The sequence below is a fragment of the Artemia franciscana genome, chromosome 7 (assembly GCF_032884065.1).
Source record: "Artemia franciscana chromosome 7, ASM3288406v1, whole genome shotgun sequence".
In the NCBI taxonomy this organism is placed as follows: domain Eukaryota; kingdom Metazoa; phylum Arthropoda; class Branchiopoda; order Anostraca; family Artemiidae; genus Artemia; species Artemia franciscana.
The window spans coordinates 2,599,806-2,614,708 of record NC_088869.1 but is presented as its reverse complement, the minus strand read 5'-3'; the positions used below and the strand labels follow the sequence as shown (position 1 = coordinate 2,614,708).

The following is a 14,903-nucleotide window of genomic DNA, read 5'->3' as shown; positions in this document are numbered from 1 at the left end:
AGTATTCTTCACCAAAACTTTGTTTAACACTTCTACAGGAAAATAAACTAGTTGAAGCACTTGTGCCAGCACCCCAATGTTGATTACTTGTTGGAAAAAAGGGTAAAGTCTCGTAATGAGATGACTGAAATTTGATAAAAAATAAATCTGTGAATTTAGTTTTAGTGGTATTTGCTCAGCATGAAGGACCAAGGACATCAAAATTCAAACATTTCCCCCCTCATCTTAATTCTATTCATAACCATAAATTAGGACTTCCAAAGATGTTTCCAGACCAATTTAAGGCATTTTCTTTCAGTGTTGCCACGCTGAACCATGGAAATAAATAGCAAAATTAATTCGTTAAATTTTACAACGCTTTTCGTCCGTAAAAATTCAAACACTAACAAACTGTCGATTCTTCAATACAACTACACCATCAAAAGAAAGACACATATTCTTAAGCTGTCTGCTGCCATACGTTTTTAGCCTACTTTTCGCTACTTTTCACCCACATTTTCCTTTTTTTTTAAAAAAGGTCGTCGGCTGCTAAAAATGAAGACTCCTTAACTACACATGGACTACGGAGTTTTTTTCCTTAAAGATTGAAGCACCTATTTTTCATTATTTTTTGAAACAGATTTATGATTGTGTCATTTTCTATGTAATTAATTCAAAAATTCATGTTTAATTTTTACCATAGTTTTTTTTAACTATATTATATTTTGTCCTTCTTTCAGACCAACCCCGAAGTTGATAAGCAAATTTTATCTGGATATGCCCAAGGGTGTTTATTAAGTGTAAATCATGGATTTAAAAAAAACGTTACTTTAAATTTACACATTGAAAGGTATTAGCATTAGAATATATGGGTGATTTTAGAACAAGTGGACAAAATATTGTGAAAAGGGGTGCAATCCTTATCAAAACTACACCATCAAAATTTATAAGTCTAATTACCATTGATCAGAAGTTTCAAGGTTCTACCTACAAAAATAGAATATTATTAACTTCCTTCTTGTGGATGATCATGAATGCATGTTTATTTGTACCCTCGCCCTCCAGGGATGACTACAATGAACCACTCATCGTAGAATATTGGGAGAGGGCTCAACTATAAGTTTTATTACGTTTTTAAGTACTAAAAGACATCACACCGTCGAGTGCCTGTTTCTACCATTTTGTTCTTAAAAGGAAATGGTTTCACTCAAATAGCGTGAGGCTGCTATCGAACGAAAATTCTGAGATATTAATTCGGCTTAAAACTACCAGAAAACTATTTATATATTTTTTCTTGATCTAGAAACTATACTGGTGCTTGATGACACATTCTTATAATCCTGAAAAACTAACGGTTATTATATACTGTGTATACATCTGTAGTAACGCGTTTAAACATTTGCGCACCAACTATTAGGGGGAGAGTAAGCGAGTATTTTTTGCATGGGGGCCTAAGTCCTCACAAGGCGTGAAGAGCCCTGGTTTTAGGTTTTAGCCCCGGAAGAGCCCACAAAAGCTTTTTCTAATCAATATTGAGATCAATATTGAGAAGGTCAAATATACCTACTAACTTCCCTTCATTTGGAGGAATATACTTAGACCAAACATGCAATATCAGTATTGAAAGGGTGACAGGTCTCTTTGGAAGCAATGACACGCTAGAGCACTGGTGGATTCAGGGGGTAGTCGTCCCAACCCAAGATTTCGCTCTAAATGGCTGACTTTTTTGTCTCAATATCAATGCTTCAAAAATGAATGCTCCAACTCAAGAAGAATATGGTAAAAAGTTTAGCCTTTGTATAATGAAATTTTGGTAATGAAAGAGCTCATTTAGATGTATTAACTTTGTAGTTGTATTTAGTTATATCAGGTATCGTTCTCATCATGAAGGGCAAAAAAGAGCGGGGCTATTTTGGTGACAGCTGCAATTAATAAATGATAATCGCCGGTTCGAAGAGACTGAAACAGAACAAGTAGTAGACTGATGAGTCTAATCACCAGATTCCAGAAGGCTAAATCGGGATGCATTGCTTTTTGCTCCTTTGGCCAAATGAAGTCCTTCATTTCATCATCATCTGACTCGACTAGTGTGCAAAATGCTCGCTACTTTAATTCCTCGAGTTTGACAATGGTAACTTCATAGGCATATCCAGAACGGTTAACATTGCTACCCTTTTCTAGTGCGTCACATCCCCCTGCCGGGGAAACTCCTACACCAGTCAATGCTTTCCTCCATCCACTTCTACTCAGCACTTCTCCAATCACTGAATCCATGGCCATTTCTACGCGTAATGCTCCCATTCACCCTTACACTTTTCATCCTATGGCTGCTAAGTCCAGGAAACGATACGAAGAATGATTTGAATCTCAGTTATGACTACTACGCAAAGGTAATTAATTCACAGGGAGATTTTTGACAGTGTTACGTGCTAAATCTGAGTAAAGTCGTCACTGTAACGATCATACTTAACTTACGCTTTTTTAGCACTTCGGTTTCTTTGTAGGGTACTATAGAGCAATGGCTTGACTTCCTAACCATCATCATTGATGCGCTTTGACAACCATGCTTTTTGTAATTGCGGACTTCTAGTACTCTAAACTCGGTTTTCGCGAGTTTTTGCATTCCATGGAATTTGCGCTTCCATTTTGAGCTTTACGCGCTTTCATTGGCGCTCTATGGCGAGCTTTAGATCGATCCTTTGCTTTTTAGAGCCACCTTTGGAATTGCCAGATCTTAAAACGTATTTCCAGAGGTTTTGATACTTTTGCAGTGAAGCTGGTAAATTTGCGCCTTTTCAGCGCTTTGGGTGCTTCATAGGGCGCTATAGAGCAATCGCTCAACTTCGTACTGATCACCATTGGGTTTCCCATATTTCATAATATATCTCTACTTTTTCTAGAGTTTCTCAAAACGTTCCATCAGTTTTGTACTTTTTGCGCGCTTTGCGCGTTCCATAAGTTTTGCGCTTTTTACGCCGAGCGTGCGATTACGTGCTTGGACAGACAAACTGGAGCTTCTTCTTGTAATCGTCGAGCTTCTAGCACTCTAAACTATGTTTTTGCCACTATTTGCATTCCTTAGAAAGGGTACTTCCATTTTAAGCTTTACGCGCTTTCTTTAGCGCTCTATTGCGCGCTTCAAAGCAATCCTTTGCTTTTTATTTAAACAACATTTGAATCTCCATGTCTTGAAATGTATTGTCAGAAGTTTTGATGCGTCTGTGGAGAGACTGGTAAACTTGAGTTTTTTTAGCCCTTCTGGTGCTCGTAAAGGTGCTTTTGAGCGTCCGCCCGACTTGCTTCCCGTCACCACTTGATTTCCTGTGCTTTAATATGTATTTCCACCAATTTTGGTGCTTTTTGCCGGAAGTGCACGATTCTAGCGATGTTTCCCGTTTAACTAAGAATGACATCCCTAGGAATGACGTATGAACGGATATCTATCAACAAATAAAATTACATCATTTGGTCTTGGCTTTTTTCGGAATTAGCCATGACTTGATGCAGTCATTTTAATTTAAAATCAGCAGATTATCTATCAACAAATGTAATAACATCGTTTCCATACAATCCTAAAAAGGGCTTATGCCGGATTTGAATCTCACTCACTCGGATTATCTCTCTTGGCTTTTTCTACGATAAGCTACGGCTTAATACACTTGATTTTAATTGCTTAGCTCAGTTCCTATGCTCCTTACTTTCACTTGATAAAAATGTATGTGTTTTTTTAATGTAATTTCTGATCTTTTTTAAATAGTTCTTGGAAATCCAGCTCCACTTCCATGGAAAATTCCCCTCCCACATGAAAAATCCCTACGGAAGAATACTCCCACGTAATATCCCCCTTCGACTGTAATCATTCATAGTCGTAATCTATGAGCTTGAAACCTCTACAGTAGGGTTGTCCAGTATGCTGAATCTGTTGGAGTGATTTTCATTTAGATCACATGATGTTTTATGGGTGTTCCCCTCTTTTTCAAAATTTGGCAAATTCTTTCAGGCTCGTAATTTTTGATGGGTACCATTAAATTTGACAAATTCTACATATTTTGAATAACCATTGAAATTCGTTTCTTTTGATGTATATATTGTTATCAAGACTCTAAATCATATAGTTTCTGTTACTATTGAGCCGTATCGCTCCTTACTTACAGTTCGTTACCATGGACTGTTTGATACAATGAAATGATTAAAATAAAACTAACTATTCTTGTCCGAATCTAGAATTTCCTTTATCAAACAGTTCGTGGTCACGAACTGTAGTAAGGAGCGATCCGGCTCAATAGTAACCAAAACTCTAAAAAATTGAATTTTGATATCAATAGCTACATCAAAAGAATCGCATTTTAATGCTGATTTTAAATATATAAGTTTCATCAAGTTTAGTCTTAGCCATCAAAAGTTACGAGCCTGAGAAAATTTGCCTTATTTAGGAAAATAGGGGGAAACATCCCCTAAAAGTCGTAGGATCTTAACGAAAATGACACCATCAGATTCAGCGTATCAGAGAACCCTACTGTAGAAGTTTCAAGCTCCTATCTACAAAAATGTGGAATTTTGCATTTTTTTGCCAGAAGACAAATCACGGGTGCGTGTTTATTTGTTTATTTTTTTGTTTTGTTTTTTTTTCCCCAGGGGTCATCGTATCGATCAAGTGGTCCTAGAATGTCGCAAGAGGGCTCATTCTAACAGAAATGAAAAGTTCTAGTGCCCTTTTTAAGTGACCAAAAAAATTGGAGGGCATCTAGGCCCCCTCCCACGCTCATTTTTTTCCCAACGTCAACGAATCAAAATTTTGAGATAGCCATTTTGTTTGGCATAGTCGAAAATCTTAATAACTATGTTTTTGGGGATGACTTACTCCCCCACAGTCCCTGGGGGAGGGGTTGCAAGTTACAAACTTCAACCAGTGTTTACATATAATAATGGTTATTGGGAAGTGTACAGACGTTTTCAGGGGGATTTTTTTGGTTTTGGGGGTAGGGTTGAGGGAGGGGGCTATGTGGGAGGATCTTTCCTTGGAGAAATATGCCATGGGTGAAAAAAATTCAATGAAAAGGGCGCAGGATTTTCTAGCATTACTATAAAAAAAAAACAATGAAAAAATAAACATGAAAACGTTTTTTCAAATGAAAGTAAGGAATAGCGTTGAAATTTAAAACAAACAGAGATTATTACGCTTATGAAGGGTTCTAAAAATACTTTTGCATAAAGAGCGAGGTATTTAGGAGGAGATAAATACCTCGCTCTTTATGCTAAAATATTTTTAGTGATTTCAACTATTTATTCTACGGCCTATTTGATTCAGGGGTCATTCTTAAAGAATTGGAACAAAACTTACGATTTAGTGTAAAGAGCGAGGTATTAACGAGGGTACAAACCCCCTCGTACACATAATAAAAATATAAGAATATAAAAGTTTGTTACGTAAGTTAATTCTTAAGTTACGTATATTTTTTACTAATAAAAACGTTCGTTGAATATTAAAAGTTATAGTAGCCTTTTTAAGTAAACGAAAAATTGGAGGGCAGCTAGGCCTCCTTCCCCACCCCTTATTTCTCAAAGTCGTCTGATCAAAACTAAGAGAAAGCCATTTAGCCAAAAAAAAATTAATATACTAATTTCATTTCAATAATTTATGTGCGGAGAGCCAAAATCAAACATGCATTAATTCAAAAACGTTCAGAAATTAAATAAAAAAAAAACTAGTTTTTTTAACTGAAAGTAAGGAGCGACATTAAAACTTAAAACGAACAGAAATTACTCCGTATATGAAATGGGTTGTCCCCTCCGCAGTCCCACGCTCTTTACCCTAAAGTTTTCAGTTGTTTTAAAAAGTAGAATTGTGGCAAAGAGTCAAACTTGAATAGTCACTTGAAGAGTTGAAACTTGAAGAGTCAAACTTCAAGGTTTTTATTCAAGAGCCATCTATAAAGCTAGGTTCTATTTTATCATAACAATTAAAATAACAACTTGCGATTATTGAGGTAGCGTGGCCGAGTGGTCTAAGGCGTTGGTTTTAGGCACCAGTCTCTTCGGAGGCGAGGGTTCAGATCCCTCCACTGCCAAACTTTATCCTGAGGATTAATTATCACGAAGTTTTTCAAAGATCAATTTTACCTGTTCGGATGAAAAAACGCACTTTCTTTTTCTCTTTTTGCTAAACTGTGTCTTGACTTATCACTCTTTCGAAACAAACGATGGGGCGGTATCGAGGTGACATGGGTATGGTTTTCGCTTGAATTCAAGGAATACTGAAACAAAAAAATATGGGCTAGAAAATAGAAAGTAGCTCGAGAATAAAAGAAAGACAGAAGTATCTTCAGATTTATCAATCCAAAGTTGGGACATTTTCTGGAATAGGCAATTCTGGACTAGATGAAATAGACTAACATTTCATACTTTAAAGATTAATTGGAAAAGTTTTAAGACACTCCAATGATTGATACAACTTTGGAACAAATTAAAGGAGGTAAATAAATAGCAATATAAGGCTGGAAGGAGTGAGCTCTGTAGGTCGTAGCAGGTCCAGCCGTAAAAACTTAGGGCTCCAATTCTTGTAGAAAATATTGTTTTTTCCCGTATCTTTAAAGTCAACTGTGATAGCAGAGTCATCTATAGTAACTTCAGCTAGCACAAAACATCTTCAATCTTCTTTTTAAAAGCAAATTATTCTCTCTCTCTCTCTCCTGTTTTCCAATTTCGCCTAATTTTTAATGGAGCCCATCTTAGTACAATTAACAGATAAACGCAAGCTGATAATGAAATTTTGAAATTTTTTTATAAAAAGAAACCAAAATAAAAACAAGCACGCTAAAGCTGATCAGTAAAACACCAGATAAAAGTATTTTGAAGAACCAGGGACTAATTCAGAGGAAATACCAGATTTACCGGATCATCCCCCCACAAAAAATATTAAATCTTGTAAACTGGTCTTAAAAATTGGTAAAAAAAAACTGCTCCCTCCCCCTTCAACAATTTTTTTTACCCTCACTCCTGAAGAATCTTGGATACGGCCCTGGGAGAAACTTTGCTTGACTTAAATTATGGGTATGACTTGAGTGACCCAGATAGCATATTTAAAAATTAAGGAAACTTATAAGGCTTTGATGGTTCAGGCCTCTGAAATAGGTTTGAAAATTAATGTTAAGGAAGTCAAGTTACATAAACTATGACATGTAAAAGTAACCAAACCAACGAACAAATGAAAGCTTCACTTATGTCCTATTCACAATTATATTTTACTAGTATCGAGGTTGTTCTTGCGCTAATTTAAACCAATAAGCATTTTTCGTAGAATCTTTCTGCTAATCAGAATATTCTACGAAAAATCTCATTGGCTCAAAATATTGCTAACTAAACCTACATTGAGAGCGTCCCTTGTCTAATACTGATTCACAGCACCAACAAAAGGCTGAATGGATATAAATTAGTATAGTCAAAATGCAGGATGTTTTAGCTGAAAAAGATTTTGAAAAACGGGAAAATAACCCTTGCCCCTGAGGCGTCATTTGGGAGGAAGTGGCGATTATGCTGTTTTTTCAATGTTTTCAACGGAAATACCAACAAAAGTATTCCGAATGAAAATACTAAAAGAAGGTATTATAACATTTAGAGGATGGGGGAGGGGGTATAAATATTGTTGTTTAACCACCGTAAATCAAAAATTAAGGTTTGTGAAAATAGTATCCGATTCAATTGTCTAGGACTATAATAAGATGAAAGGTTAAGATTTCAGTTTCCAGGATTCAGAAACTTCATGGGGGTTATTAAAGAGCGAACTTTGAAGAGAGAAGGAACGTGCCCTGCTTTATTGGCCTCAGGCGGCCTGGAGATGTGATAATTTTTCAGTAGTAAAAGTACAAATCAACATCTCATGGAGGTTTGATAACGGTAATTGAGATGTTTAAATAAATGAACTAATAAATATTTAGTAATTTACGATAAGCCTGGTCAATAATTCTAAGAAAATAGAAGACGGACGTTTTGAAAGTAAGTTGGAATTTTATCAAAACAGCTGTATAAACAGATTTAAAAAATTAAACACTATAATTAGAAAGACACCATCGTCTTCAGCCCCTCAGGATTAGATCAGTCCTTCCTTTAAATGCATAGAAAAACAAATTGAGAAACTTAACAAGATGAGCTAAAAATTTATTACAAGTCAAAATAAATTTGAAGAAAAAATACAAAACTGACGCTGTTCTTAAAAAGGCAATTCATTAGGTAAGAATCCAGAACATGATTTAGTTCCACAATAGCACTTCTTTTTTGAGCTGTTTTTGCCTTCCTGTGTCCCGTAAGAGTATGTTAATTCTTCATTTTCATCAATATCTCTTACAGAAAAAAAAGAAATATGCGGAAATGCTGTCTCAGTTCTTACTGGAACTGGACATAAGTTAGGTTCGCATGAATGGTTAATATATCGGCCAATGTTGCCAATTGCTTCGGGATCCACAATTGTAAGAATACATTTATTCTCATAAAATTCCTTTAAGACAAATATATAGTTAGAATCACCGGTCCTTTGGAGAGAAAATCTTCTCTCAGCCTCAACCTGACCAATAGCCTCGCCAGCGTATTCACAAACAAATTCACCCTTAGAAATTTTCAATCTTGTTTTTAGTCCGTGACCCTTTTTCTCAGTTTCAAAAACTTCAAGGCCTTTTTTAGGCCCCTTATCAAAGAAGTGGTTGTCACAGGTTAAGTCGCACGGGCATAAAGATGAGCATCCTTGTTTCGATTCTTTGAGCCGAAAGCTTGTTCCAATACAAGTGCAGGATTCGATTTTACATTTTGCAAAGCAGTCACAGCCTAATATAGTTGTAAAAAATTCGTCAGGGCATGCTGGCCCAGGAATATTAGTAGAAGTGTATGCAAGATAGGATAAATTTTCTGGATGTTCATAGCCGTCATTCATCGTGTTATTTTCCTTAAAAAGTGGAATCATGCAAATTAGTTACTATAAAAGAAAATTAAATATAAATGTGGCACTTTTCTTTTAATTAAAAAAAAAACTGTCATTCTTAGAAATACTCAAATTCGTAGGTAATTCTAGCATTGGGTCGGATCCCTTGGAACAGGAACAGTACCCAGAACGTTGAAGAATGGTCCATAAACTGAGCTAGGGCTACGCAAAATTGATTACAACGCTAATGGAGGTTGACTTTCAAACTAAGAACAAAGATGAACAAATTTAAAAGGCAAAAATAGCTTGACGAACTGCTTTATGAGTGACGAACTGCTTTATGAGTGGCACTCAGCTGCATGTTTAGGAGTGACAGAATATTATTGTGGAATACACACCGTTTCACCTTAAGCGAGTATTTGGTTAACCTTCAGACAAGTCTCAGTCGTAACATTGAGCTTGACAAGGTTATAAGACCTCTTAACACTTTCATAGAATAGTCACTGTATGTGACCAGTGGTGAAAAAAATAAGCAAATAAAAAGATGACAAAAAGAATAACGCATTTCTTCTCTTAAAATTAGTGCTGGATCAAAATGAAAACCGCACCACTGAAATCACCATTGTCGAAGCCCCATGAAGGACAGTTACAGCTAGGACCGCATCCAGTGGAGAGTTGAGGATTTTACCCCCCCCCCCCCCCCGAAAAATTTGTCTGACTTGTAAAAAATTTAATAAAATGAACATAAACAAATTTTCGATGCTTTTTTTAAGTTTTTTGTACCCCCCTCCTGAAGAAATGTCTTTTGCAGCCCCCTCCCCCGTAAAAATTCTGGATACGGCCCTTATTACAGCACATAAACTATATGTGCTGGTTAAACTGTATTTAAAAAAGTTCAAAGAAAGTCATCTGGGAAATTATTAAACTGAAGTGGTGAGCTGGAAAGTTTTTTTTCAAAAAAAGAAAAAAATGCTAAAATTTGAATATACCGTTTCGTCTAACTTATTTAGATATATACAATTGTATGAGCTGCCAGTTAACTAATTGAAACAATCAGATTTCATTGTCACTGGCTTGCTTACTATAAAAACCAACACTGAATAAAGGGTAAACGTTATTTCTTCTGAGTTCTAGATGGTTGTGCCACCAGGCACCACCATCACTCACAAGTTATTCAATCAACATTTTGAGACATTTATTTTGCTCAAATTGATAAAAGCTAAGAAAAATATTGCTCAGAAATCTTGGAGATCACGCTACCCAAGTAAGCCTAGGGCAGAAACCCTATGTTATGGAAATTGCAGTTTTTCCCGACATATCTAGCTTTTGTTAGATGATTAGTTGATATTTATCAGATGGATCGATTTGAAATTCTCAGGAACCCTTTTTTTGTGGGTGAGTGCGATTCTGGCGATAAGGCAAATCTGTGTTTTGAATTTTATGCTGGGGAAGGGGGAGTTTTTTCTAATAGTCATAAAAGAACATATATGATGTTGTTGTTCATCTAATACCTATCATATAACATGCTCTTTGACTAGTAAAGAAATATCTCCTATATTGAAAGGTAGCTTAACATCCGACAGACTCAATAATTTTGCCCGATTCTAACATAAGAAACGCTTAGTCTGCCTTGCCGTTTAGAATTGCCCTTAGATTTGATGTCAATTCCGGGGCAATATTTAAAAAATGTTTTAGAAAGTGATACGCCTTGTTATTTTCCTTTTTTTTTGTAAGACAAATCTATTGTTGTGAAGCATCTCAAGATAGACTTGCCATTGGTACTCAGTTTCCCGTTCACACTTGTCAGCGGTTGTTTTGTTGTCTTTGTCTTCTTCTTCTTCTTATTCAGCAGACGGGCTTTTCAGTTGATACTATTTAGCCCTTTTCCTTTTGGCTCACTCTGTGAGATCGACAGAGCTATGGAGCTGGTTTGTCTTGTATGATTTGTATCTGCTCAGATTTCTTGAAGTATATCTTTTGATACCAGCAGTTGAATTATAAGAGAGTATATATTGATCTCTGTGCTCTGCGGGAGAGTATGGTCAGCAAGACTCTTGGCTGTTAGTGGAATTTTGTGGTGTTTGAAGCATTCTACCATTTTACGTCGCAGGGTATACTGTGCAGACGTCAGCATATTACATTCAAATAGGCAGTGATCTATTGTTTCATTCTTAAGATTACATGACCTGCAAAGGGGGACGATGGAACTTCGCCACTTGAATTAGGAATCTGATATGAAAATGCCTGAAAATTTAGCCCATTTGAACCTGACCGAGTCCTATGATAAATCTTGGAAAGGTGCTTACTTGGGAAAGGTGATGGGGTAGGATTCTTATTAATTATCAGTACCTCTGTAAATCTCCAGCGGTAAATATCTCTAATGGGGATTGGTCTCCCACTTGGCTGGTCAATATTTAAAGCATTTTTGGCTATTTCATCTGCCTTATGGTTACCTATTATACCTGAGTGGCTTGGAATATACTGTATATGAGTTAAAATACCTTTTGAAGCAAAAATATCAATAATCCTAAGACAAAGAAATGTGTCAATATCCATCTTATTTTGAGAAGCTGACGAAAGAAGCTCTAGGCTTGACAAAGAATCAGAATATATTATTATATTTTTAATATTAACTTTCATATATTCATTAACCATGAGGAAATCTAGTGCCATGATTATGGCGTTTAGCTCGGCAGACATTACAGATGAATTATCTTGTAATCTCTCTCCTAAAGCGATATTATGGGTTGGGAAGAAAGCTCCGCTTGCCACTTTCTCATTCATTTTGGACCCATCTACAAAAATTTGGAAATAGTTTTTATAAGCAACATTATTTAGTTCGGCAAATTTTTTCTGAATAAAAGAAATGGGGGTAAGTTCTTTGGTCCACTTTGAGAAGTCAGTCTTTATTATGGGGGTTGACCAACTCCAAGGGGGGGTTTGGGGGAATGTGGGTGCAATAGATTTTACTGGCACTGGGAACTTCTTCTGGATATTTGCATATTCATTTGCAACGCCTCTAAACATAGATGGATTTCTTAACCAGTTATGCAGGGTATGAGAATCATTGGCTTCAATTTTTGTAAGGTACTTAATTAGTAGAGATCTTCTTCTTTCATTTATTGGTGATAGTCCACTCTCAGTAAGCAGAAACTTAGTTTTTGTTGGTTTCCTAAGACCAAATATAAGACGAATTATATCAAGTAAGAAGTATTTTTGTAATATTTTAGTTATATTACTAAATATATATATTATATTATATTAGTAATATATATATTATATTAGTAATATTTTGTAAGAAGTATCTACTGTTGTTAAACGGTTTCTTCGCTAATCCAATCTTGTTGATTTATTATAAGTATCTCAAGATAGACTTCCTGTTGCTACTCAGTTTCCCATTCACATTTGTCAGTGGTTGCTTTGTAAGAAGGATCTACTGTTGTTAAGTAGTTTCTTGGCTAATCCATTCTTGTTGATTAATTATAAGTATCTCAAGATAGACTTACCATTGGTACTCAGTTTCCCATTCACATTCGTCAGATGTTGCTTTGTTGTCATTGTAAGAAGGATCTACTGTTGTTAAACAGTTTCTTGGCTAATCCATTCTTGTTGATTAATTATAAGTATCTCAAGATAGACTTGCTGTTGCCACTCAGTTTCCCATTCATATTTGTTAGTGGTTGCTTTGTTGTCTTTGTAAGAAAGATCTACTGTTGTTAAACAGTTTCTTGAGATAAGTATCTCAAGATAGACTTGCCATTGCTACTCAGTTTCCCTTTCACATTTGTCAGTGGTTACTTGGTTGTCTTTATAAGAAGGATCTACTGTTGTTAAAGAGTTTCTTGGCTAATCCATTCTTGTTGATTAATTATAAGTATCTCAAGATAGACTTGCCATTGCTACTCAGTTTCCCATTCATATTTATCAGTGGTTGCTTTAATGTCTTTGTAAGACGGATCTATTGTTGTTAAACAGTTTCTTGCCTAATCCATTCTTGTTGATTAATTATAAGCATCTCAAGATAGACTTGCCATTGCTACTCAGTTTACCATTCACAATTATCAATGGTTTCTTTACTATCTTTGTAAGATGCATCTATTATTGTTAAATAGTTTCTTGGCTAACCCATTCTTGTTGATAAATTAAAGTATCTCAAGATAGACTTGCAGTTGCTACTCAGTTTTCGATTCACATTTATCAGTGTTGCTTTGTTGTTTTTCTACGACAGATCTCCTGTTATTAATCAGTTGCTTGGTAACCATTCCTGTTTATCAATTTTAAGTATCTCCATGACGTACAGGCTGTTGTTCATCAACTTCCCATTCAATCCTTTCGGTGATTACTTTTTTTTTGTTTTGTAAGACAAATCTGCAGCTGTTTTTCATTTTTTTTTTTACTAATCGTTTTTCGTTGACGAATTCGGATACCTCAAGACGGGTTTGTTGTTGTCCATTAGTTTCCAATCCATTTTTTTTTAGTACTTACTCTTCTTTTCTTCGTAAAACGAATCGGCTGTCGTTCGTCGCTTTCTAGGCTAGTCCTTTTTCGTTAATGAATTTTAAGTATCTCAAGACAGGTTTGCCTTGGTCATTAAGCATGTGCATGCAGAAAGAAGCTTTATTTTTCAATTGATTTTTACCAACACTTAAATTACCAGGGACACCAAATAAAAGCATTATTCGCCCCCTTGGACTCATTTCACGTCTTTTTTATACTTAAAAACCACAATTTATTTTAGACTTTTTTTTGGTTATTCAAAATTATGTAATCCTTAGGGCAGTTTCACATTTTCATTAATCTTACCATGTTGAGCAAGGGAATTATAAAAGCAAAACGAATTACATAAAATTGACAACATTTTTTTGCCGGTAAAAAGTTCAAAAACTAACCATCCATTGATTCAAAAAAAGAAATCCAGAAAATTCTACACCTTTAAAAAAAACTAAAGCCTCTTACTCTATACATCTTTAGCTTATTTAGGCTGATTTTTGTTTACATTTTTTCCAATTGGTGTTTACAGAAGTCTTATTAATATCCCATTTTTTTTAATGAAATATTTCTTTTAAAAAGAACTGAAGCCTCTTACTCTATTTGGTGCAATATATCTTTAGCTTATTTTAGGTTGATTTTTTCTAAATTTCATTAATTTTGCTCACACTTTCATCTAGAATGCTTGAATTTCCTGTGCTATCTAAGACCAAGTCCATCAAAATGATCTTTGTCAACCAACAATCTATTTGCCAATAAAAGCCTTAAACATTCATTCATTTTACTCACACTTTCATCCAGAATTTTTGAATTACCTGTGCTATCTAAAACAAAGTCCATGAAAATGATCTTTATCAATCAACAAGCTGTTTGCTAGGAAAAGCCTTAAACATGAAAAAAAAAATATAACCTTGCTTCCTGGTTACAAATCATAATTTCTTCAGCTACTTATTAATATTTAAATAAACTTCTAGTCTGATGCTTCATTTGCTGCTTGTAAAGTAATTTTTAAACCATTGAACTGTTTGTATCCAAGACAAATCCACCTTCATTTAAAAATAGGAGCACGAAATCAGTGCTGCCAGATTGGCTTACTTTCCAACTGGAAGCGGCAATTGGCCACCCTATTGGCCTGTTTTAGCAATTGAAATTTCAATTTTGAGCCTGCAGTTTTAGATAGGTTGAATTTTGGAGTGGGCATCTGGTGTTAATCTGGCCTTTTTTTATTGAAAGGGCTTACTCTAACAAAAAGTTGGGAACAGCAAAAACATTCCAATTTCACCATGGTTCAATCATGGCTATCTACCAAAATGACAAGAGCACTCCTTTAATGCATTGAATACTATTCTGCATTGCTTTCCATTTGGGAAACATATTTCCACATGGATCTGCATTTAGGGAGTTTGGTGAATTGTGAACTGATTAATTATTTAAATTGATTAAAATTGCGGTTTATTATATGGAATTGGAATCAACCACACAAATCAAGGTATAGACAAGAGTACTCTGATTAAGCTACTTTTGCTCA

The 14,903-nt window shown here is 35.3% G+C and overlaps 1 protein-coding gene across 1 annotated transcript; it reads right to left on the bottom strand.

Moving 5' to 3' along the window:
- Positions 1–8,185: 8,185 nt before the first annotated feature.
- LOC136028664 (histone-lysine N-methyltransferase SETMAR-like) lies at positions 8,186–8,899 on the bottom strand. The gene has a single exon (XM_065706490.1). It carries the CDS (start codon positions 8,897–8,899, stop codon positions 8,186–8,188), a length of 714 nt encoding a protein of 237 aa, XP_065562562.1.
- Between the last annotated feature and the right edge of the window lie 6,004 nt (positions 8,900–14,903).